Here is a 26,490-nt window from a genome sequence, read left to right as displayed (position 1 = left end):
TTCAATGCATTTGAAGCATTGCCATTCTATTTTGTAAATATTTTAATTATGGCTATAGAAAGAGCTTTTCATTTAATGGATCCTGCTCAGTGTGCTGAAAATATACCATCATAATCTCTTGCGCAGAAATTCTTCCAAATACAGATATTACTATTAGTATTATTTTATAATTATTTGTAGTTAGATAATAAAACACTAAAAACGACCGAAAGAGGTGAAAGGGTTGCTCTCTTTAAATATGCTAATTCGATTTTTTTTTTGTTCTGGATTTGTCATGACGTCACTTCCTGAGGAGAGCTCGACTCCTACTTTTTTGTTGGGACTGTGAGGAAAATTATCCTGTGGAGGGAGGACGGCGGTTTGAAAAAAGAAAAGCGGAGAAATTGACAGAATTAAGCTAAGTTATAGAGTATGGTACTACACAAACTTCAACTTTAGCGGAGTACAATGCAGGCGGACGTGCTTTCCCCGTGAATTCCTTACTAGGAGGCTTTTTTGTAAGTATCCAAGTGTGTGTCAGTCAGTGAGCTCGGGGAGCTAACGGTGGTGTTTGTTTTGTTGTAGCGGAGCACGTTCGGAGTCTCTTCTATTCGATTAGTTCTATCTGCAGCCGTCAGCCGGTGTGATAAAACAAGGGCCCACCTGTTGCTTATATTCAGGTACTTCAGGCCCCGACCGTTACAGGTGTCGCTAGGATTAAACGGTTACTTCCCAATCGTTCTTTCAGTTTAAGATTAAAATGTGAGAGAACGTTCCAGACTTTTTGGAGAAGAGCTCGCTTGCTCGGGAAAAAAAAGCGGCGAACATTTGGTGATTGGGAACTTACGCAATTAAATCTGCGTTTATTTGCCGGGGGGTTATTCAAATAGTTTTGAAAACGTAATAAACCATGGATTTAAAGATGTATTTTTTTTCCGTTGGGTTTTGGATTTTGACGTTGAAGTTAGCAACCGAGGCACAGCAGCTCATTCAGCAAAGGGATATTTAGCCTTTTTTTTTTTAAGGAATCTGGACTACAGGCTCCAGGCCACATTTAACATATTTAGACATTTCACCCTAGAATCAATTATTGTATATTACAGATTCCTATAAAATGTCTTTGACTGATATTTATTCTATCAATTCAAATTCAAAATACTTAATTAATCCGAGAAGCAAGTTAAATGTTGCTGTAACTCATACTTTTCTTCAGAGTTGTTGTAGATGCTAATGGCTGTGGAGGAGGGATCTCCTGTGGTGGTCTGTATTACAGTGACTTTGAAGAAGCCTCTGACTGAAGACATTACTTTAATCTCATGAAGAGGATACTCAATTGTTCAGTTCAGTTTGGACAAGACTCGAAAGAGCAAATATGTCTTGTCAAACATTCTCAGTTCTTGAGATCTGGACTTTGGATATGATAACATGTAAACTACTTAATTGTTGCTCTGTTTGATTGTTTAGTGTGTTTGTCCCACTGGATAGCGAACCCCTGGCCCAGTCTGCTGTATTTTTCAGCCTCTAAAGGTTTCAAATGCTAAAAGATAAACGTCCAGCACATTTAACACTGCAACTGTGAAACATTTTAAATGTCCAAATAACCAAAAAAAAACAACAACAAACAAAAAAACCCAGACAATAATTAAAATAGATTATGTAACCAAAATTGCATTTCATAAAACAATAATCATTCAGTTTAGACAGGCAGAACAGGCAAATGTAAAAAAAAGGACCATCTGTTTAACAATTGTTGTTCAACTGTAAATCATTGATCTCATTTCATTTAATCATGCTGTTAATTGATTTATTGCTTATTGTGAATTTGTAACAGGCTTATCAGTCTTTAGTACAGCGTTGTTTTATGATTAGTAGAACATGTAGAAAATAAAACCCAGCCTGATAAATTGTATTTCTGGACCCTGAAATCTGCAACTTTCCACTTTTTCCAGGGATTAATAATCAGTGACACACAGCTACTCTCTTACTAATTTCATTCTTCATCAACAGGTGTGGTCCTGTTGTCCTGCTCCTCACCCATCATGCTGAGTTTCCTGCGCAGGACGCTAGGCCGGCGCTCCATCCGCAAACACGCCGAGAAAACCCGCTTACGAGAAGCACAGCGGGCCACGACACACATCCCTGCAGCCGGAGATGCAACGTCTATCATCACCTGCCGGGTTTCCTTACTGGACGGGACGGATGTCAGCGTTGACCTGCCGGTAAGGAGTTTGTTCCAAGGTGTAGATAAATAATAGAATTAGACTTTGTTCTAAAAACTGATGTATTGGGTTAATTTCCATCTTTCCCTGTTGGTTTGCCTGCTGTTTTTGTTTCATACACAGTCAGTTAAGGCTGAGTTATTCAATAAAACACTTGCAAAAGATGTTCTCAAGCTGATATGAGACAAAGTTATTCCTGGGAAAAATGGCAGCAGTGTACTGGTGACCAATGTGTACCTATGTCAGTAGAGTATTCCAGTTAAGCCTCTGGAGTGTGTGTGTGTGTTGAAGCACTGCTGATCACCTGTAATTCCATGATCCTCTCCTAAGAGCACATGACAGCATCACATGACATGTTGGACTCATCATCCCATCCCATAACTCTCCTTCTTGTTCTTTATTTCCACCTTGTACCAAATTAGTTTTTCCTTTTCTCAGGCTGAGCTAAAGTAGAGGTCTGTGCAGGTATTTTGAGTCTTCCCTCATATATTTGTTTTGCTATGAAGGGCCAAACTTTCTTTCAAATTTAATAGTGGTCTTCAGAAATAAAACTAAAGCATACGTTTTTTGTTTATTTATACGTTTCTTTGGACAACTTTTATGTTGTTAGCTAACTGTTTAGCGCAAGATGTTCGAAGAACATCATGCACAGTCTAAGAACCTCATTGAATGCAAGTGTCAATGAGGCTAAATTTACCTCATTGAACCCCTGATATAAATTTTTATCAAGCAAAGACTTAATAGCAGATGCATGTTTAATTTTGTGCTTTTAAAGACAAATTTTTATTCTGAAGCACATTGCAAAGTTGTGTTGGTATTTTTCTTGAACAGGGAGAATGAATTAAAATTTTTAGATACTTGAATTTAGACACTGAGTCAAGCATGAAGAGTGTTTACAGATGGAGGATTCAAAAACACAGATTGAGTTTAGGAACAATAGTTTTGCTTTTTAGCATTCAAAACTAGTTTTAGAATTTCAAAGATTTCTTCAACCTGTTATCTTTAGCAATTTTTCCAAATGTACAGAAAAAGCAACAAATTGTATTTGTGACAGACTGTTGGAAACAATGTGTGGATCCCTCTCTGGTACAAAAGCCCCAAAACTCAGCCGTGCAGAAATCCTTAGCAGTGTAAAACTGCTTTTTATTACCTATATGTCACAAGTGATGTCAAGTGTGAGACTGGCCACATTCTTATCCTATCAGCTTATTATAGTTTGCACAGAGAGGTTGTATTGTACTCTTAGTGAGTGTTTTTTCTTTCTAGTGGAATGTTATCAGCCTGGACTCTTTCTCTCTGTTCCTCTCTGTTGCTCCTGTTTTCTTCTCCTCTCTTGTTTTCTTGTTTGGCATGAATTGTTGATGGAATTTTTACAAGGCTTTTCCATCAGTTTATTGTTGTTCATTTTTACCAGTTTAATTCATGGCGCTTTTGCAGATAATGCTTTATTAAAAAACTTTAATGTTGTTCCCTAATATATTTGAGCTTCTCTATTGTCTCCAGTCTTTTTCATTTAGCACTGTGTGAATAAAATGTAATAATGCTTGGGTTTGACTGTTATTAATGAGTTTGATGAGTAGCAGAGCTAAGAGTTTAATGTGTTAAGAAGAAGAAATGTTGATTCTCTTTAATTTTCTTTATTTTGCATTTAAAAATAGTTACATGCGCCCAGAATTCCATCCTTGTGTTTTTTTTACCACCAGCTCCTGCTTCTCCTTTGTGTTTATTTTTTTTATACCCACTGGCCTCCCTTTGTAACTAATGATCATGAAAGCACTCCTATTTGTCTCTCCTGCCTCATCATCCTGTTTTTGTGCTGTCAGCTGAGAAACTGAACAGCTGCCCTATAAAGAGAATTATTATTGCCAGAATAAAATCAGCAAATGCTTAAAGACAGAACAGATTAAGCAAATGTTTTTCCAGATGATTGATTGTTGTAGGAAGTACCATAAATGCTTCTTTTCAAAAATATATATTTTAATAACTGTATCAGTATAGACAATGCAAACTGCAAAATACTGCATAGCAGATTTTGTTGGCATAAATATTTCAGGAGCATATACACACTTTGCATGTAAATTATATATTCAGACAGATGTATAACAGTAATATCACCATTGCACAACATTTTCCCTAATTTACATTTCAAACCCTTTATATAACGTACTATATTTCAATTCAGGCTTAGTCAGATTATGCTAATTTAAGTTATCAAAAGAAATGACAGTCTGTTTTCCTCAAACAATGTCCACCATTTAATTTTTTTATTCAATATGCATATTTTTTTAAATCACTCTTGTTAGTGAGTTTTCTCTGAGCAGTGCCAGCTAGCACAAACATGAAGGTGCTTAGACAGGCACAGAAACGATGGTAGTCCCTTTCAAATTAAAAGCTGGTTTTTCAAATGTTCATTGTTGATCGTTGCTGTTACACAACTACATTGCTGTGCTTCTGCTGCCCACATATTTTGTTTTTGACAGCTTTAATAAATAGAAGTTTGTATGAGCTATAGCTGGAAAGATAATAAAAACAAACACTGGTTGAAACCTAAAGGGAGCTGAACTTTTAACGTCCAAGTAAAAACAAAGATAATGTCACCATAACTCACAAGTACCCCCACCAATAGTTCTTAATGGAAGTTTTAAGTGTTTCTTTCCTCTGTTATTGTTACAAAGCTCTTTAAATCTTCACTGATACGTTTAGAAGCTTGAAGTTGTAAGATGTTTACTAATGTATAATTTAAATTTATGCAGTGTATTTTTTTTAATGTTTCGAACATTTTGTTCATGAGTAGTAAGACTGTTTGCTCATCCTTGAAGATTGCTGTGCTGCTTCGTTTACTGTCAGTACGTTTACTGTTTTCCTGTCCACCTCAGCTTTCTTGTCCTTCAACTGCATTGAAACCAACTTAAGAAAAGACTGGGATCTGTTGACAGTTTCGGTCATTCTCACTGAAAATGCTGGTCAGTCTCTGTATCTTTAAGAAGCTCCCACTCTATCCAACACTCTGTGTTCAGCACGTCATCACAACAGTGTTACTCCATTAATCTGTTTATAACCATTCTTAGGAGTATTGGACTGAGAAGTAATTTGGATGAAAAACACAACAAAACTTGAAGAAAATGTTTGTAGCTCTGGAGTTGAATCTCTGTCCAGTTGTGTAAATGTTTTTGTCTATATATCCATCTGTTTCTATCCATTTATCCATCAATTCCTCAGTTTGTCCACCACTCTGTCTGTTCAATCATTTCTCTTTTACTCCGCCACACAGATGTAGATTAGATTTATAGTTATTGTTGGTGTACTGAGACAAATGTTGAAAAAAAAATTAGGGAGGTATCCTGTATTATTTTTAGGTTCTAATTGTAGTTTTCTGCCTTCATGGTGTTTTCAATATGCCTTTGTTTCTTTTCTGCACAGTTGTGTAACATTCACCTGTAGAAACTGAACTAAAGGTTTTGTTACAGACCAGCCCCACTTACACTCCCTCATATCTCACTCATCCATAACTTATTGGCCCTCTTACCCTTTCACCTCCACGTCACTTCTTTTACTCGCTTGATTTGTAGCACAGAGGAAAAGTCGATCTCCCAAATGCTTTAACTGTCTCCCAATAAATGATTCAAAAGTTGTAGTTTTCTACCAAGTGAGGAACATTCTTTAGTTTTGCAGTGTGCCATTGCTTCTTGTTCTACTGTTTGTGCTCTGTGCAGATGAATCCACGAAGGATTCTTGGACCTGTGGTTGTCAGTTGTTTAGCTCATGAGTAAAATACTTGACATGGTGTCTAAGAGAGAAAGTTGTGTCCTCTGAGGCAGGAAGAAAGACAAAAAAGTAGACAGCAGTGCAGGGACTTTAGCAGGACCTTGGGTGCAGTACACACACACACACACAATAAGTCCTTTGTGCTGTCTCTCCATGGGTACTGTAGGGTGCGGTATGCCTTGTTAACTATGCCAGCTAGCGTGGGGCCTGTCCCCCTAAGCTGGCTACAGAGTCTCTTGGGATGAGATCTGCTACAATCTATTTCTTTCCAACTGTTTCTCTTGCTTTGCGTCCTTTTGTTTTGGCCCCTTTTTAAAAAAATCCTTTGTAAAGTAGGTCAGATTAATTGAAACTAGATGGATAACATCTCAATTGTCACGCTTAGTCCAGATTCTCAGTTGGATTTATATTTGGGCTATGACTGGGTCACTCAAATGATTTTGATATAAACTGTTGCTTTGTAGCTTTGGCTTTGGAATTGTTTTTCGCTATTAATCAAATTTTTGCCTTTTGAAGATTTTATTTATTTATTTATTTTCACCAATGAACTCTATGGGTTTCCATATTTCAGAGGGATGTTGGCATGCCCAGGGCCGCCATCTTGTTTAAGACTCTTTTCTGGTAAAATTGTCCTTTTTTGCTAGTATTATATCTCAATTCTTATAATTAATCAAATAATCTTATTCGCTGGCCTAATACCCTACCTAGAGATGATTGGGGGAAGCTACATTTTGAATACATTTTCTGTAATTTCTTTTTTAAAAAAAAGAAAAAGCAAGCAAAAAAGATTAAAATAAAAAATTGGGTCTGATATGGAAAAAATTAATATTTTATGATGAAGCTCCATCCATGTTCCCATCCACTCCAGTTTGCCTGTGTGTGCTGAAGGAAAGCCTCCTCACAGCGGTGATGGCATGATACTGTCACTGCCATGTTTTACAGTCACGATGGCCTTGAAGTTAATGGGTGTTTTTATTTAGGGGTTTCTGGATAAAGAAGGCTGAATATATGGATCTTTTGCAGCATTTTGTCTGTTTGACAGCATCATTGACTTACTGTTTCTACAGAAAAAATGCAGTGAATGAACAACACACCATGTCGTTATTTACTAAAGAAATAGGCAAAATGAATAATTTGCTTTAATTCTCAACAATTTACACTGATTCTTAATTTAAACGCTTGTATACGTTAAGACACTATTATACTCATCTGAAAGGAATGAGTGTAACAGGGATTTAATTTCAAAAGCATCAATTCTAAATATTCAAAATAACAAGAGTATTTTTTTATGCTTCTCTGGTGATCCTAAAGTTAGAAAAATGCTAAAAAATAGTTATAGTTGAAAAGAAAGTATAGATAAAAGTATATTCAAAGGTAAGGGATATTCTGGGGGAAGAATTCAGAGGTGGTTTGAGTCGGTGCATGTGACTGAGAGCATTTGAAAAGAGATTTCCCAGTTCCAGGCCGGACACAGGCTGTAACTGGTACGGGCTGATCAGACAGGCCAACACCTGATTTACAGAATGTCTCCTTGTCTTATGGTGAAGTCCAACCTTCATCCAGGAAACAGCCTATTGAGACAAAAAAAAGTTATTTATGTAATTTAATAAAAACACCAGGAGGGGTTTTAGTTCTTTTGCCATATTTGAGTTTATAGCTCTTGTTGACTTAATCCCATCTGACACATAGTTGCTAAAATGTTCTGTTTTTTTTGTTGGTATTGTTTTTCCCACCAGAAAAAAGCCAAAGGTGAAGAACTGTTTGAGCAGATCATGTACCATTTGGACATTGTAGAGAAAGACTATTTTGGACTGCGCTTCATGGACTCTGCACAGGTTCCGGTAAGAACTGCGATACTGTCTTCTTCCTTGGTGGAGCAACTAGGACAAGAAAAACATCAATTCAGGACTGATCTAATACATAAACAATATTATCACTGTTGTATTTCTTGGTCAAACGTTTGATTTCTTTCCAAATCATTCGCTCATCTGTACAAAGGTCTAATCCTCTTCCCTTTCAGTGAACGGGTTAAAGGGATCGGTTAAGGGAGATTTGTCAGCGCTGGCCGTTACGCTGTCCTGTTACACAAACTGTTTTAAGTCAGTGACCCTGTTCCTTTCACAGAAACTTTGCAAAGCCACTGAATTAGTGGGAGCCAGCAGAGGGAGAGATGAATGCAGGAGAAGGGCGGAGAGCATGTTTAAGTTGTGAGAGTGTGGGAGAGGGAGGGATGAGGAATGTGGGGGAGATGAAACTAGAAAGTGCTGCAAGTTCCTCTGTTATCTGTCTTAACCCGTCGTTCTGTCTGCCTCCATTTTCACAAAGCGATGACCCTGTCTCCTTCACTGTTTGTGCCTCATCCAGCCTGAATATTAGGTCACTTTTCAATTAGTTTATGTATTTAAATTTTTGTTTCTAATAAAATAGTTATCGCATAGTTATCAGCTTTTATACCAAGTGTAGAAAGAGTTAGAATTTCAAATCTTTAATTATTTATGACACAATTCCTATGGTTTTCAGGTGTTTTTTTAAAAGAGATATTTAAGAATCTGCTTTCAATCTCCACATACATTTGATTGTGAAAAACAGGGACAGTCCTGGTGTAGAAACTAAAGTATCTTTATCAAAATGAGAATTAGAGCTGCACAATATATTAAAAGGCTATTAGTAATTCAATCAAAATGTGCTAAGTAATATGTGTAAAAGACTGCAATAATTGTGAGGCATATTTCAATATGCATATGGCAGTAATAAATCTGGCTGGTTGAGTTCCGCTCTGTCTGCCCTGATTTATGTAGATTATAATGAACTGGATGCTAGAGCCTAGTTAGTCGTTAGGACATCACGTGCCGTTGTTATCAAAGTTGCATGTTTTATAATGGAAACAATATGTAAATGTTACTGATAACATGATTAAACTGTTACTGACAGCTTTATTTTTGTAGCAGTTTTTGTTTTAATGTTCGAGCTGCAGCTGCATTTTTTAGACCTCATGTTGCCTTCCATCACATCATCTCTTTTTGATCTGCGTTAGAGAATGAGGATGTTGCTTCCTAAAACATTTGATGACCTTCTTTTTTTTGTTCGGCATTGTTAAATGTGTTGACAGTTCCTCAACATGTAGTTTCTGGGGATGGGTTTAGAATATTTAAAAATGTACATGTGTAAATTACAGCTGTTACAGTTTCAATTCATGTCAGCAAACAACTTTAATGAGGTTTAGAAACAAGAATTTAGTGCACAAGTTGGAAAATGTGGATTTTCTCATATGGACACGTGATAAAATGGATAAAACATATACATAGAGGTTAAAATATGTGCAAAAAACAACTAATATTTGAAAAGCAGTCCCTTAACGCATTGCTGAAATGCCACACACCTTTTATACCCGTCAACAAATTTTGGACAAAATTGTGTTTGGATTTTTGCCAATTCTTCCTGCTGGAATTTGGTAGAGCTCATTTATACTGGTTTGCTTTCTGGAACCAACCAATCATTTAGCTCTACTCCTTAAATTTTTATGAGGTCTTTAATCAGGAGCTTTCTATAAACATCTTCTCATATAATCTTCTGTATCCATTCTGAAACTCCATATGATGGGTCTCTTGGTGCATATTGTCCTGTTAGAATTACAAATGAGGAACTATCATAGTTCAAGCTTGTCATTAACTGAACTGACAATGAGCAGACTTAGAAATAAGCTCTCAGTGCAAAATAGAGAACCTGTTTTGCTGCTATTAGTGCATTGCACAAGGCGGAAGAAACCTCCAAATGTATTAGTGAACTGTAAATCAACAGCAAGAGGTTTGAAACATGGACACGACTAAGTATTGTAACATTAGAGTGATCCCAAATACCATCAACATTGTTTTTAGAGTGTTTCTTAAACAATGGCCTTGTAATAGCCCTGACTATAACATGGTTGGAAATTTGTGAACTTTTGAAGCTGAAAATATTTTATTTTCAGTTGTTTTCTTTGTTGTTTCAGCATTGGCTCGATGTCACCAAAAGTATCAAAAAGCAAGTAAAAAGTAAGTATTATTGTACCATTCACAATGCTAACAAACAATTATTTCTGTATTAATCAACAATTGATTTAACTGTTAAACATCACACCATGACTGTCACTAAGCTGATGTTTTGGTCCGTTTGAACTTAGTTGGTCCACCATACTGCCTTCACATGAGAGTCAAATTCTACTCTTCGGAACCGAACAACCTACATGAAGAGTTTACCAGGTAAATAAATTGAAGCAGTTAAAAAAAGCTAATGCCAGATTGATTAAATATAATTACAGGGATAATTTGATAGAAAAATGTATCCTACCTACGTATATATTCATATCCAAAAGCATGAAAATGTTTCATTTTCATTCTTTTGTTCTTTCTTTCTTCATTACTCCATCTTAATTCTTTATTTCTATATGTCAGATTGTACATCTTGAGGTTCCACAGGAGACTATACTCGAACAGTTTAGTTAATGTTGCCAAGACTGATGTCATTTGGTTTGGAAAACCTAATTGTCATTAGGTTTCTTGATCCTTTGTTCCTCAGTAACAGAACCACTTGTTAAACTATTTGTCAAAAATATTTTCACCACTCTGTTGTCATTTGATTCATTGTGTTCTATTTTATAAGTTGTGTAAAATAGTCAGTCACCGGATACTTAATGTAGCATTCCACAAGGAAAAGTTATTTTAAACCAAAATAGTTCACCAATTATGTATTCTCTTTATGTTGGTAATCTCTATTAAGTCAGACATAAATATTAGTCAATAGATTTGCCAGAGGTCACTGTGTATTCACTAGTTGTATTCTAGTCTTTTTTAACAAGGAGTTCCTCATCCAAACATAAAATAGCCTCTGATTCTGTGTTCCCAGCTATCTTTTTGGGTAAAATTATTCTAACTGTGTTTATGTTGTCCTTCTTTCAGATACCTTTTTGTGTTACAGTTGAAGCAAGACCTCCTCAGTGGCAAGTATGTAATTTATTTATTTATTTTGACAATAACGAAGAACGAAATGAGAAGAAAGAAGATTTAAATCACTTTGCTTTTATTTTAAATAACTTTTTGTGGTGGCTTGTTCTACTCTCTTAATTGATCTGGATGTTTCACTTGGTTGTCCTGATGGTTCACAAGCCAAAAATAAGCTGTTAAACCGTAAAGGTGCACTTAAAAAGTCAAACCCGAAACTCAAAGGAGATAATTAGGAAGCAGTTTAGGAAATTTTTTTCATTTATTTTAATAAAAAAAAAAAGAGACTTTAAACTCTTCTAAGCTTTGTTTATTGGTGATTTTTTTTCAGCTACGTCCATTTTACAATGTTATAAGTCAAAATTATTCCTCACTGTTACTGATGAGAGAAATATATTTGACTTTTAGGCTTGAATGTCCATTTGACACAGCGGTGGAGTTGGCTGCCTTCTCTTTACAGGGTAAGTATAGCTACGTTTTTGTTCTTTATAGTAAACTCTTGATCTATGTGGTAAAAAAGTAGGACTGCTGTATATTGAATTGCATTCATCATCGCAATACCAGTGTGTAAGATCGCAAATGCAAAAGACTGCTTTTCATCACATAAATAATTTTTATGTATAACTGCTTAACAAAGAGAAGTAACTATGCTAGATTTTGTTTCCAGCCTCTGCCAACTAAACAGCCTCCGTCCAGCTGAATAGAACTCATTTAGAGCCAAAAATGTTACCTGACCTGTAGGAAAAAGACAATTCCTAGTAAATATCCACTCTAAGAAAGTTGATGTCATTTTCAAAGAAACATTGTTTTTCTATTTTTTGTTTTTTATAATAAAGAAAAAACATAAAACATTTCCAAAAAAATATGTTTGCAAAAAATAATGTGAGGAAAAAAGAAAGTAATTTTCAACCATATGATAAGAACAAGTAAATCTAAAAATATTACTGATATATTTAGTGATTTGCTTGTGGAAATTCAATGCAATTATTCCATGAAAAAAAAGAAAAACTGTTAATACTTATATATCTATATTCAAAAATATTAGTCAGTTCTTTATCATTTTCACATTTTTAGCTAAAATTTGTAAGAGCCATTGAGGAATGTCCAAAGAACCACGTGTGGCTTCAGTCCTCTGCTCTAGTCTTTAAACTTTAGGAATTAATGCATTTTTTGAGAGGCATCTCTTGTTTCTCTTGTCTTGGAACATTTGCATATAAAGTATCTACTTTCCATTCAAGGTCAACTTCAGTCAGAAGAACTCTTGGAATAGCTAATATTAAAACAAGCACATCTTATTACATATCTAGGAAAACATTCAAATCTTCCAGTTAAATTTAGTCTTTGTTATAATTATTAATACACAATGTGCTGAAACCTAAAATGTAAAAAAGCTAAGCACAAAAAAGCTAAGGGTACAACAAGCACTGTTGTACCCTTCTTAGCTGTTGTTTCAGTAAAATTTTGTCTCATCAAGGTTCTTACCTGATCCAAATAATACCGTTTGTACAACAGCGACAATGTTCCTTGAATACAACCTTTTTTTTTTCAAAATTCCTTTAATAAGAGTAAACCATCCTTCATTTTTCCACCTAAAAAAGTGATTTCAAAAGTCATTAAGAAAAAAAATCAATCACTGGAGACATTTATGGAATGGCATTGCGTGTGCAAACTCTTGGATGGACGTGCTTACACATACATAGCTAGTTCTGGGTTAAGTGCCAGCTCATTAGCGTTCAATCCTTTTCAGAGGCCCCCTAATCCAACACCCTCTCTGCTTTCGCTCTTTCCCTCAGTCAGTCTTTTTTCTACCTTTTTTCAGTTTTTTCCCCTCAGTGTTAGTCAGGGCCAAAAGTTTGAATGAGTATATTGGATATGCCTGTCAATTAGTGTGCTTTGTTTTGCTTTGTATCTTCTTAAATCTCAAGTGCTTGTCTACTTTTTTTTTTCAGCTGAATTAGGTGACTGTGACCCACTGGAACATAATCTGGACTTGGTGTCAGAATTTCGCTTCATTCCAGAGCAGACGGAGGATATGGAGCTTGCAATCTACAATACTTGGAAGGAGTGCAGGTATTCATTTAACTGACACTGAATTTAGAATAAAAAGAGATCTGTAAACCGTTCAGGACAAATATTGTTTTTAGAATTAAATTTCCCTCATTCTGTACTTTTACACTTTGTAAGTTTTTTTTTTTTCTCTTTTTTTTGTGGCTCATCCAATTTCATGCTTTCCTTTTCAGAGGTCAGATGCCAGGACTGGCTGATATTAACTACCTAAATAAAGCAAAGTGGTTGGAAATGTACGGAGTGGACATGCATATGGTCAAGGTGAATAATATATGGCTTGACTATAGATATCTAAGCAATTAGTTGTGCAGAAGAAACATTAATAGTCATCCATGGTCTGTTTAGGCAAGGGACGGTAATGAGTACAGCCTGGGTTTAACTCCTACTGGAGTTCTGGTGTTTGAAGGTCAAACTAAGATCGGACTCTTCTTCTGGTATGTTTAGTTATAACATAGTGTATATATTTTTTGTTTTGCTCATTTTTCTTACAAGTTCTAAATCTGATATTATATTCAGCATAATTAGGTATTTTCCCTGTTGTAGGCCCAAGATAACTCGTCTGGATTTCAAGAAGAGCAAACTGACCCTGGTAGTGGTGGAGGACGATGACCAGGTGAACCAAAACTCTCACACCATCACCTAGACGACAGAAATGTACATCTATCTACACATTAGTCAAGTGCCAAACCAACATTCACTTATTGTCACACAAGGCGTATTGCGACAATAGGACCTATTTTCTCGTTTTTTAGGCGAGAGAAGAAGAGAGGTGGATACAGATGGGATTAAAACTCGCTGTTCTAGCTAAAAGCTTCTGATCATTTAAGATGCCACTTCAATTGGAGAGAGAGTTTGTAAAACCTACAAATATTAGCTATTTCAAACATATCAAAGGCTGAATTATCATTTTGAAGAAAGAGAAACCAATTTTAAGGGTCTAGCACTTTCTCCATAAAACTCCATCCATAGGTCCCAACCTACCAACCACAGGCCTTTTTTCTGATAGCAAAGCCTTCCCTGGTTATCTCCTTTTAACAAAATATTTTACAATTTTATGTTTGCACCTATTGGGCGCTTAAAATACGAAATATTTTGGTCGTTCAACTGGAACAAAACTGACCTAATTTTATTTTTGTTTTGTACAATAATCTAGAAACTGTTTCATAATTTTGCATAAATCTTAAAATTGTACCAAATTTCAGGTACTTCAAACAAATGGTGTTCATCTTAATTTATAGATTTTTTTCTTCCTTTTAAAGGAAGCTTTTTTTTTTTCTGTAAATATGTTTTGGAATATATGAGCCGTAAAACGTGTTACAATGTTATGGAGGGAAAAAAAACTACTGTAATAATACTGTAAAAGAGAGACAAAGAATCTGTTTATGTTCGTCCAGGGGGTCTTTGAGTGAGGTTAATAAAGAAACCTGCCCTCTCTGGTATTTCTGGTATGCACAGTCGCCCCTACCTCGTTCTCTGTCACACACACACGCAAACATCACACAGAAGTTCAATTTCAGCTTGAAAACCTCCTTCTTTCTGCAGTTAGACTGATGAGTAAATTAAACAATATTGTCACACTACCTTGTTCTCAGTTCAGCTATTCACCTTTTAGTGAAATATTGAAGGGTGGCATTCATAATTTTGGTTTTGCTTCCCAAATCAGATTATATAATGCTAAAGTTAACAAAACTTTACATATAAAAAACTAAAACATTTTCATCAAACTTTGTTGTTTTCCAAGAATGTTGGTAAATTCATAAGTATGTTGATTTTTTTTTACTTAATCAGTTTTTAATCTGGTTGTGTTTCTAAGATGTCTTTACATGGTGAGTCAGCATTCTAACTCTGAAATAAATCTTGTGATTTCTGTTTGAGTGAGGCTGAATCCCAGCTCATTGTTAGCCCTAACCCATTGTTCAGCAGGTTCATACCGAAAGCAAGTAGTGTGCCAGTTACTTCTGCAAAGTAGGGGAGGACAAAAAAAACACGTTTGCCTTACTTTTAAGTGACATACATAGAAATAAAGGAGTATTAGCTGTGCTTAAATAAAAGCATTGTTGTTTTCATTAAAATATTCAATATACAGTCAATATACCCATTATATTAAAATACAGGTGACTATATATCAATAGCTTACATAGAAAACATAATCTTATACTATATACCTATATATTTAATACTGTTTATGTAGTATAGTAAAATAATAAAGTGAAAGTAGAGATTAGATTATATGGATGGATTGGACTGAAATCATGCATAAATAGAAAGTAGGAGATAATGTCTGTGAAGTTATAGGCTTAGCCTGCTGGAAGACAAACAGACAAGTTTTCCTCAGAGATAGGTCAAGATAACCTAAGCTACTGAAAAAAAGAAAGTTTAAGCCTGGTCTTAAAAGTAGACAGTGTCTGCGACTACAACTGTGAGCTGCTTCCACAGGAGAGGATCCTGTAAACTGAAAGATCTTTTTCCCATTCCAGTTTTATAAATTCCAGAAATCACCAGTAATCCTGCATTCTGAGGCTAAACAACTCTGTTAGGAATGTATGAAACAGTAAGACTCATGCAACCTCTGGAGAGGAACTCCAACTGGGAACAGAGATGTCTACTTTTAATTTTTATTTGAACTTGAGCAGCAGCATTTGTATCAAGAAAATGTTTTTATGGAGTGTTATTTATCTAAAAACTTTTTATTTTACCCTAAATCCCCCTTTAGGGTAAAGAGCAGGAGCACACCTTTGTCTTCAGGATGGACCACCCCAAAGCCTGTAAGCATCTGTGGAAGTGTGCAGTGGAGCACCATGCGTTCTTCAGGCTCAGAGGGCCAGTACAGAAAAACTCTGCGCGCTCTGGATTCATACGGATGGGGTCCCGCTTCAGATACAGGTAACAAATGCACCGAGAATACCAAGGGGAAAAAAGCATTGAAATTTGAATTTTAGCAGTGATGTTGTCACTACTAAAAACTTCAGGTACTCTTGAAAGAAAAAGGTAATAGTTTGCTCTCCAGGCCTTTGTGTATCCAGTGAAGAATTTGGAAAATTAAAAACTCACTTTCAGTGTGCAAAATATTCCGTTTTGTATCCATACATACCAAAATTAGTACACCACTGTTACTTGGTGTCAACATACTGCAGAAGTCAGCTTGCTCCCCTCTGTGTGTTTAAAAGGTATCCAGTAAGATAAGCATTAGTGGTGGTGTTGATTTAACACAGGGGTTGCAGGGTTTTGTTGTTAGAAAGAGGTTATCGCCTGGATGGTTACAGAGTTCAGCAGGGGTCATTGCTCTGATAGTTATTGTAGTAAAAGTGAAATTCACTGTAGATTTGGAGTTTGTTAGGAACTGTGAAGATAAAAATAAAGTTTTTCTGCTTTATTTTTCTGACCAGTGGAAAGACAGAGTATCAGACAACCAAGGCCAGTAAAACAAGGCGGTCAACCTCGTTTGAGAGGAGACCCAGTCGGCGATACTCCAGAAGAACCTTGCAAAACAGAGGTGATGTAAACTAAGGCTTATCGATCTGAAATAAACTAACACTGTATTTGAGGATATCATAAACTGAAGGTAACTTTGAGTTTAATCTGCTCTATCTAATTATTGTTTTCTTTTAGAATACTTTGTAGCATTGGAACTCTATAAAAGCAGTCTAACAGTTGAGCAAATGGCTTTAAAAAGCCCTTAGTCTTAGTCTTTCTAAACATTTCTTTTTTTACTCTAAAGGCAAGATGGAAGACAAAGAAATAATCTAAGATCAAAAGTGTTTCAGAGAGTTCTTTGCCATCATTGGTGAACATAATCAATGCAGTCTTCTCTACAATTATCAGCACCCCTTGCAAAGACATGAACAAAAACCTTTTAATAATTTATTACGGAGACTTTTAGACCATAAGGCTCCTCATGCAGTCTCGTTTATTAAAGCTGCAGTTGTTTTGAAACATTTAATTATTACTCTGACTGTATACACGATAAAGTCTTGCAAAATATTTACTTGTAACCACTGTGACTTGATTGAGCAGAATGTTCTCTTATCCTTTTAACTTCAAAGAGTGACGGGAAATTAGCCTGTGTGCCACCACTTTTTTATGCGGCGCACAGGCTTGAGTCATATAGAGCCACAATCTCTTTGATTTAAAATCACATTGCCCATTACATGACATGGGACACTTCTTGGCGGCAGAAAGTGAGAGTAAACGTATGTAACAACTGACTAGTTTGTCTTACATAGTTCTCAACAAATATGGACAATTTTACTTTCACCTGAATGAAATTGCTTAAATTATTTTGTGAGAAAAGGAAATGTCCAGAATTGAGAATTCATGTTTCCTTTTTTTGAATCTTTGAATGCTTTGGGGGAAAAGCATTGTATCTCACAATGAACTGTTTATATTTTACAGGACATTTCAACACCCAGGAGTAAGTATAAATATAATTTTTGTTCTATTATTTGAGAGATTTGTTGTATCCACTCTGCTGTTATACATTTTCATAGTTCCCCACAGGTTGCTAAAATCATAAAGGTTTGGCTTTAAGTTTTTTTTTTGTTTTTGCTTTTTTCAGTTTTCATCAGTCCAGTAGTAAAATAAATTGTTCTGCAAATTAGTTTTTAACAGATTGCAAATGAATATTGTAATATGAAGAAATGCTCTCAGGAGACCTAGTTAATGCAATATAGCATATTTCAGAGTAATTAACTGTTTGACTGAAATTAAAGTCAGCTTTTCTGTTTGTCATTTATTGAAGTCTATTTTGTCTCTTTTCTCAGTGTTCTTTCTTCAGGTAATGGTGTGAGCTCCAACAAAGACAACAAGGTGAGCAACTCAAGTATGTTTCTATCAGGAATGTGGAGCAAAATGTTGAATTCTACGTTAACCCACTGAAAACAAAGTTAACATTCAAAACTTAAATGTTCCTCTGTGTTTGTCAGGGTACGTTTTTTTTTTTTTTTTTTTGAGCTGTTTTCATTTATTTAGATCAAGGGTGTTCAAAGTGTGGTCCTGTTGATCTTTTTTAATCATTTTGTATTTATTTTATTTTCAGGTTTCTTCTAGCAGAGGCGCCTGGTCTGGCATGCCTGTTGTGAGCCCGGTAGCAGCGTCAACCTGTGGGCCAATGGAAATCGAAGCTTTACCCAGAAGTCCCGGCGGAGAAAAACGAGGGTTAGTATCTTCAGAATCCATTGAGTTTTTGAAATCAACTTGTAATTATTTTACCCGTATAAAAAAATACAACAAACATGGGCTTTTTTATAAGTGGCTGTGGCTTTATTCCTCACTAATGATGATGAAAACAAAGTCAGATTAGGAGTGGCTGGGTCAGGCAGGCTGCTCCCTGCTGAGAGCTGATAGAATTGGGCAGATAGCTAGGTGTGTTTTTCATGGTGTAATGCCCTGTGAGTGGCTTAGCATGGCTTATCCGCTGACCCTGTCTTGTTGGGAGCAGTGAAAGGATGGAAGAAGAAAGACCAAATCCAGAGAAAAAAGGAATAATTGTGTAACTTTTTAGCTACTTGACCACACTGTGAAATATTCAAGTTTCAAAAGTGTTGCAAGTGAGCAGAACATAAGATGCATATTGTGTCATTGCATAAAGATTTTCACTGGACAGTAGTTGCTTAATACAGCATTCAGGCTGATCTCTTGTTGAAATTCAAATGTGTTTGTAAAACAAGTTTAAATGTATATACTGTATATTTTAATATATTACGTTTTCATCTAAATATCCACACTGTCGGACTTTTTAAATCTTACTTTCAAATATAGATGCGATTATTTTATCACAGGTTTTGGTGACAGGATCCACATGAGTGCTTGAAATCCTTGAAAATGCCTGAATTTCAAAAAGGTGTTTTCAAGGTTTGGAAAGTGCTTGATTTCTTTATAAAGTCCTTGTAAGCGCTTTATATTCAAACTGCGCAATTTTTCAATAAAGTGTAATTTATTATTTAATTAAAAGCCTAAATTAGGAATTTATTTACAGTTAAAACCAGATTTTTGAAAAGGACTTGTACACATTTTTTTCTTGCTGTCAGAATTTAAATCAGAAAAAAAATTATTTTTCTTTAGATTGTTCGTGCTGTAGAATGTAGGATACTTTTACAAAATATTATTAATAATAGTAATAAATCATAGTGATGTGAAACTGTCTTCATTTAATTTTTGTTTCTTTTTTTTTTTTGAATCTCCAAAGTGAGATTCTGGAAAAGTTTGTAAACTTGCCTTGAGAAGTGCTTGAATTCAAGCTTGAGAAGTGCTTGAATTTTACTGTGGGGAAAAATTTCCAAACCCTGTAATTAAGGATTTATAGACTTGTATGAGTTTGTGATAATAAGAATCCTGTGCATATGCATATAAGTAACTTTATTTGTCATAAACCCACATTGTCCCCCTGTGTGTTCCAGTATTAACATGTACTGAGGATAAATTGTCCTGATCTGGCAGCAGGCTGGTAGGTACAACCAAACTCTGAAACTCGGCTCTGGCTTTAACCAATCAGTCGCAGCGCAGCTGCAGGCATCCTGATTTTTGGCTTTGGATTAATGTTTCCCTGCAGTTCATGGTGATATGCTGTTTGCCCACTTTTGAATCAGCATGAAGTGCCAATCTGATTGGTGGAGGTAGTTGTGATGATTTTGGGAGCCTCTGCTGGGATCATGTTTTTGGTGGCTTGAATCAGGGATGGGATTTGATTTCAGCTTCTTTTTATCTGTTCTGTTTCCAGCTTTGGTATCTTCTAGACGGTAGCTTCTTTTTTTTTCTGGTCATCTGTGCATCCTGTCTGCCTTCTCCAATGCAAACTTCACTAAAACACCTCTCTTGAAAATATTTTACCTATACATCACAGGAACAAAATATTAAGAGAAACAAACTAAAATGGTTTCCGTTGACAGACTTGTATACACAAAACCTTATACTTGATACAATTTCATATTACTGAATTTAAGAAAGTTCAAAAAGATTCTTACATGGTGCCAAAAATAAAATCACACAAGTAGCAAACATGTTGCTGTCTTCACAAGGCAGAGCTGTCGAGGCTTTACAAGCACAGACAGAAGATCTAAAGGTCCCAGTGTGCTCTGTCTAAATAACAGGATGAGCTCAGCATTACAGTTAAATTAACCAAAAGATACCACAACTAAAACAGTTTAAGTAAGCAGGAGGCTATCAGTGTGACAATGTTCAATTACTAATATTACTCTCTAATCTGTTTTACTTTTCCTTATGTTTTTTTTCTCTTGCTTGATGTCGCTGATTTTTGTATGCAGTGCCGCAGCCTGTAACTGCTCTTATAACATGAGCAGCCACTCTTGATGAGATTATAATCCTATTACAGTTTATGCTGACACAGACCCTGACACTTCTACTTATGCAAAATCAGTTGGTAGGTGTGTCCTTTTTTGCTTTTCAGATATGTAAATAAATCAAACCTGCTTTAATAAAAACCAAACTTCACTGATTAAAATATCAACCAGATTTTGTCACTTTTGTTTCATGAAGCAATCTGTCTTTATGATTTTGCTCATTCCTGTTAGACTCTTAAAGTTGTATACTTTTGCATAAATATCTCAGCATACACAAAAAGCTAATTAGCCTGTCCTTTAAAATCAAGACAAATCAGACCAAGGTCTGACAAAGGTTTTAACCAATTCCTCCTGTTAGATTAGTTCTACAAACAACCCTAAAACATCTAATACTCGCATAGCAAAATCCCAAAACTAAACAATTTCATAAAGTCAGAGTTCACAAAGTTGGCATATAAACAAAATAATACACCTCTTAGATACAAATAACAGCCAAATTGATTCAAATTTATCTCTCGGCTTTAAGAGATAGATATGAAATTATGAAGTCATTGAACGATTATCGACCAGGTTAATTTTAAGCTGAATGTTTTCTTCTAACCTCTTAGTGCTGCAATGAATAAAACTTCAGATTTTGGTTTTATTTGAACATATTGAGCCCAATCTTCCCAGACGTGCAGCATACTCCCATAAACCATTCACTACAGGAGAGGTTCCTGACCTTTCTTTCCTGTACAACCCGCCTGTGAAGAAAAAAAAAAAAGATTTATTTTATTTCTAATATTCAGAAGATGTTTTAAATAAAGCAATGAAGAAGAAAATCTGAAGCTGCATGTTTGTCTTGATCCAACAGGTTCCTTTGCCGAGATACTTAATTGACTACAAGAGTTTGCACATTTATGCATCACAGAAATTCCGCTTTACAGCAATTATCGGATGTATTATCTAGATGTGTGTGGATACATGTAGACATTTTTCTTTTGGGAGAAATTAGTGTTTTCCAAGAAATGTATGCATTCACCTCGACTGAATATGATTTCAATGTTACAAATCGCCAAACAAGCTGGATAAACTTTAAAAAATATCTGAGAGAAAATCATTAACTTGAAAAGATACGCAATTTACGCAATACACCTATAATTATCTTAACCCCACCCATTATTATAGTTTCATACCCATGTACTGGGGCGTTCTTATGTTGAATTGAAGAGAAATGATTTCACCAAATACCTTTCAGGTTTACATTCCCATTTTTCCTGCTTCCTGATTTTTCGTGTCACTAACCTAAGAGCACATTCACTTCCTGTTTTTATTTTTATTCCCATCTCCTGTATGTTCCCTTGTCCTTCACCTCTTCTTTCTACATGTTTCATCAGGTATCCATCTCCCTCCGTTCATCCTCCCATCCACACATCCATCCATCCTTCCTGCCTCCGTCTCATCAAAGCCCAACTGAGAATCCTCTCACTTTGTGTTCTGATGACTTTGTTACCCACTAAATGATGAGAGGCTCTGCACCGAAGTGACTCTCTTTTCAAAGTTGCTGGTATTTATGAAGGAACCTCTTGAGTGAGACTGCTTGTAAGACTAATTGGGGTAAAAAGCTGACTTTTCCCAGAGTCTAGCATGAGGTTCTTTTTATGTCCCATTTCTCACCACTTTTCTCTTTCCTAACGTGCTTCCTTGACCTCTCCTCCCCACCTAATGAAGAAATTATCATCAGGTATCAGTGTGACGTGCAGGAATTTCATTTCATTCTCAACTCTCTGAGAAAACAAGAATCAGATGGTCCCAACTGTTTTACAAACTCTCTCTGAGCTACAGTAGTTTGATTTGCTTTTTATTTTAGTCTTGTTTTATTTTATTTTTTTGGCTTAATTTTTTTTTATTTGTAATCTGTTCTAACATTTCACGCATTTGTTTATTGTAAAAGGGAGTCGGATAAGAGGGCATTAAAGCGTGAACACACTGAAGCCACAGAACAGAACCACATTCCCTCTGTTGGAGGTACATTCCAAAAATTCCCAATCAGGTCTGTATCCTCACTGACAGAAATGCAGGAAGATTTTTTTTTATCTCCTGCTTGAAGCTGGCTTCTTGTCTCTGTCTCCAGTGTCAGATTTGGGTTTTTTTTGTGTAGGTTCCGTCTCATCCAACTTCTGCCACAATTAAATAAATATTTATTATGCTGAATCATAAGTAAATCCTACAATTATGCTATTTGTAATAATAACATCAATAGTACTTACACTGAAAGGTTTCATGGAAGGAATTCAAATTTATTGTAATGTTTAGTATGGCTAGTCTAGTAGGCTGATTCTTTGTTGCACAAAGCAAATAATGAAGGTGATTTAACAATATTAGTCATTAGGAACATGTTTACATAACTGCAACCAAATTATGTATTTGTCTAAAATGCTTTGAAATAATTTCAAAAAATAAACTAATGTATGGAAACAGATGCTTGTGTAACTTCTTGAAAATAATTATGCTGTTTTTGCAGGATTTGAGCTGATCTAAAGCTCTGTAGGTGGTTTTGTTGAACTGAATCTTATTTAAACACATCACAGTAAAATTTCAGGGAAACAAATGCCGACCACATTCAGTTTTTTACTGGTGAAATTACTTTTAAAACTATGCATCATTTTACCTCTTCGTAATGTCCCAGTAAACCACCTTTATTTGTTGTTTTCTTACAAGAGAAAATGTTCAAGGGGTGGGTGCAAGGCCCTCTGATTCGCTTCATAACTTGCAATGTTTTCCTCGCTGTTTACAGTTTTCTACTTGGATTTTCTGTCTTTGGGAATATTTATCCTTTAATTCCCATCTACTCTGGGCAGTGGACAGCAATATGCATCACAGTTTGAGTTAAGTTTCATCTCCAGGCAACAGAAATATGAGGTAGATACCAGGTCTCTGCTGGAGCTTTTGTAACAAAGTCTGTGTATCAAATGTTTTGCTTAAAGCTCTGATAATTCTGAAAATATTGCTTTGTTTTTTTGTTCCCCCATAGAAGTTATTGCTTGCCTTGAATGTCTGTGTTCACACAGCAGCTTGGCTTCATTAAATGGTTTTTCAGCGGGTTATGTGTATTATATCCACTTTTGTTGCTGGAGTTTGGTTTTTGGGGATGTTGGAGTCCTTTTCACATTCTGTTGTCTTCTGATAAATGGAACTGTTTTACCATCAATGCTGAGTTCATTGTGGATAACAGAGGTAAGCTTTGTGATCCTGGGTATTTTTGTTTAAAAAAAAAAAACTTGTATTTTTTGGTAATATATTGCTAAATTTAGTGCTTTTATGGCAGATCCTTTTAGCTATGTCCCGGTCCTTGTACCTGCAGCTTGCCCGCAGTTGCTGACCTGATGGAGACGTGCATTGACGACGTCCTCAGGGCTTCCGTAGTTCCTCCCATCACAGCTGCAGAAGAGGTTGGACCTTGTGCTGCTTACGCCGCTGCCAGCGTACCTGCAGAAGATCCTCTCAGTCTTGCTGGTAAGGTTGGAAAAGCCATACTCCCAACTGGATTGGTGGGAAAATGCATTTTTACATTGGACTCTTAATGACAAAAGTAATAATTTAAGAAGGCACTAGAAATGCTCCAAATATTTAAGCTGAATTTATTTAAAAGCTTTTGCAGTTTTACCCATAAATCTATCAAGACCTATGAACAAATATTTTTAGTTTTATTGTAATATCTTTTACTGTTGGTTTGCCTTTACTTAGGATACTTTAGTCCATTAATGTGCAGAAAATAGAAATTTCACATCAGCAAGAAAAAGACCATATGAAAAAACACAATGCACAAAGCAAATGGTCAAAAAGTTAATACAGGTTATCCTTAAAAATCTGAAATTTGTGTGTCTAAAACTAAGGCTTTATAGTGCCTTAAATTAATTTTTAAAAAATGTGAGTTGGTCTTAAATACATTACTCACAGGTCTTTTGTTGTGGCAGAACTACTTAACCTTTTTTCTTGTGGGACTTTTCTGTCAGACGTCATTGCATGCTGTGACTCGAGGTGGTCGAGTCTACCGTTAATTAATAACATGCTACCTTTTTGTGCTGCTAATGTACTCTTGCTAGTTAACTAGCTTTTTTTGCACTGATGATTATATCCAACTTTGATATTTGGAGTTTTTCAGTTTTACATTTTATTAAAGGTGGCATTGAAAAAGCCTTCAACTTGACTTTCTAAAAGCTGCAGATACCCTGGAATAGATAAAGTATATATTCCCATTTCGCACACAGTCATGTAAAATAGAGCATTTTCATAGAGCATTGATAAAATTGAGTTGGGTTTATTTATGTGAGTTATTAACATTTCAGAAGCAGCAGCTCGTTTGAAGCAGCTGGAGTTGGAGAGCAGCCCACTTCTTGCTACCCCAAGAAATAATGTCAACATTAATGTGGCCATGAACAACCAGGTGAGCATCCATTTCTGCTAACACTGAGCCATTTTGTTTGCGTGTTGTCTTTTTTTGTAAATGCCCTGATCCCAATTTCAGGACGACGTGGTGAAGCTCACAGAGAAATGCGTTCTGAACAGTGCAGGAAGTAGTCCAGTTGTCACTCCGCTGCGCACCCCAGAGGATCTCAAGAGCAACATCCTGAAAGCTCAAGCTGAAGCTGCTGCTCTGAAGGTGAGAACCAGACGTTACTAACTCAGCTAACTCAGCAGCATCAATACTCTACTGTTTGATCTGAAAAATAATAGATAATGATAAATTTAATCTTACTTCATTTGCATTTACTGGCGCACATCTATGTTTTCTGTGCAGGGGCATCAGGAGGAACTTATCATGATGGCTGGTGACAAGAACTGTAACTTACAGGAAACCTCTGCAAGGTATGCGTTTAATAAAAACATTAGATAATAAAATTATCTCATGGAAAACATGAGGATTCTTTAAAGATATAATAGAAAACTGATATAGTATTATGCTTTATTTATTTAGTATGTGTAAGCAGAAATCTAGAAAAGTGCTAATTTTACACCTTCTAGGTGTGCAGATAAATGTGGAATAAAATGCATTTCCACTCTTGGTTTAGTGTTTTCTTTTAGGATAAATGTTTTTCCTAGAAATTTGTTTTTACATTGGTTAAATATGACTTCAATGTCACAAATATTGCCCAGAAATGACATACTTTAAAAAAACTGACAGTAAAGCATATTAACTTGAAAATGTACACAACTTAAACCCTCAAAATTTCTGTCGAAATATCTCATCTTTCCTTCTACTGAGTCTTGAACTGAGTCATTCTCTGCATTCTCAACACTCTGGCTTCTAGAACAGATTAACCTCCTAAATATTCATGAATATTCCCAGCAAAGCTCAAAGCATTATGTCACTTTCAGTTCAAACTAATAACAGGACTTCTCATTTGCACTAAGGACATTAACAAGGTTTCTCCTTTGTTACTTTTTAAGGAGCTTTTTCAAAAGGGAATAACTGAATGTTGTGTGTTTTGTTGTTGCGCAACACCCCCCCCCTCCTTCCTGTCTCTACTCTCTCACTCTCTGCTTCCTCTTCTGAGAGGGGAGATGTGCTACCAGCTCTCCATCTAACGGGTTAATTGAGTTTCCTAAATCTGCCGGGATTTACCCTGTCCAGAACTGAAGTAAACTCTGTTTAAGCTGGTTTCGAGAAACGATTCACCTGATTTTTAACGGCCTACATCCAGGTGTCTCACCCTTCTTCCCTCTGTGAATTAGCCAGACTGAGCAGCCTACAGCCAACTAGTTTCACAGAGCACACCTGTTAACGGTCGCTCGTTCTCTTATTTTACAACTTGCATTTGTTATTGAACCAGGTAGGTTTTAGTGACTCGGGCGAGTCCCAAGGATGACGTTTTAAATTTGGGCTACCAGCAACTTAAAAACATTTTAAACTTTTTCCTCTCCAGAATCAAACATCACAGCTATTTTACAACCATCAAAGAACTTTAAGGTGACTCATTAACTGAATGTCCACAACATCTTTTAGATTTTCTTTATGCTAAATATTTTATTAGTAAGGCATTTTTGCAAGGGTCAGTACAGCTTAATTCAGTAGCAGAAATAATCAAATAAGTAAAATCAATCATCTAGTCTATCTTTCCCTACTGCTGACACTGAGAACTAAAAAAAAGGGAACCTTTGAGAGAGACGGACGGAGCATGGCGCCTCGAACCCCAGACCTGGCACGAC

General features: G+C 35.9%; 1 protein-coding gene across 2 annotated transcripts in view; it reads left to right on the top strand.

Annotated features, from left to right (window-relative positions):
• Positions 1-303: 303 nt before the first annotated feature.
• Positions 304-26,490, top strand: part of epb41l5 (erythrocyte membrane protein band 4.1 like 5) — a 37,456-nt gene continuing 11,269 nt past the window's right edge. For both annotated transcript variants that reach the window (XM_023337126.1, XM_023337125.1), the window contains exons 1-20: positions 304-497; positions 1,987-2,198; positions 7,700-7,804; positions 9,952-9,994; positions 10,123-10,201; positions 10,898-10,942; positions 11,348-11,400; positions 12,889-13,009; positions 13,180-13,267; positions 13,352-13,440; positions 13,550-13,619; positions 15,720-15,889; positions 16,393-16,499; positions 17,399-17,417; positions 17,767-17,812; positions 18,042-18,160; positions 23,645-23,796; positions 24,630-24,727; positions 24,809-24,943; positions 25,082-25,149. In XM_023337126.1, the coding sequence (XP_023192894.1) occupies positions 2,019-2,198; positions 7,700-7,804; positions 9,952-9,994; positions 10,123-10,201; positions 10,898-10,942; positions 11,348-11,400; positions 12,889-13,009; positions 13,180-13,267; positions 13,352-13,440; positions 13,550-13,619; positions 15,720-15,889; positions 16,393-16,499; positions 17,399-17,417; positions 17,767-17,812; positions 18,042-18,160; positions 23,645-23,796; positions 24,630-24,727; positions 24,809-24,943; positions 25,082-25,149 (1,787 nt within the window). In that variant the 5' untranslated portion in view covers positions 304-497; positions 1,987-2,018. The remainder of the gene's footprint in view (positions 498-1,986; positions 2,199-7,699; positions 7,805-9,951; positions 9,995-10,122; positions 10,202-10,897; positions 10,943-11,347; positions 11,401-12,888; positions 13,010-13,179; positions 13,268-13,351; positions 13,441-13,549; positions 13,620-15,719; positions 15,890-16,392; positions 16,500-17,398; positions 17,418-17,766; positions 17,813-18,041; positions 18,161-23,644; positions 23,797-24,629; positions 24,728-24,808; positions 24,944-25,081; positions 25,150-26,490) is intronic.

The sequence above is a fragment of the Xiphophorus maculatus genome, chromosome 7 (genome assembly GCF_002775205.1).
Source record: "Xiphophorus maculatus strain JP 163 A chromosome 7, X_maculatus-5.0-male, whole genome shotgun sequence".
NCBI classification, from domain to species: domain Eukaryota; kingdom Metazoa; phylum Chordata; class Actinopteri; order Cyprinodontiformes; family Poeciliidae; genus Xiphophorus; species Xiphophorus maculatus.
Note: the sequence above shows the minus strand (reverse complement) of the source record. Positions and strands in the feature narration are given on the sequence as shown.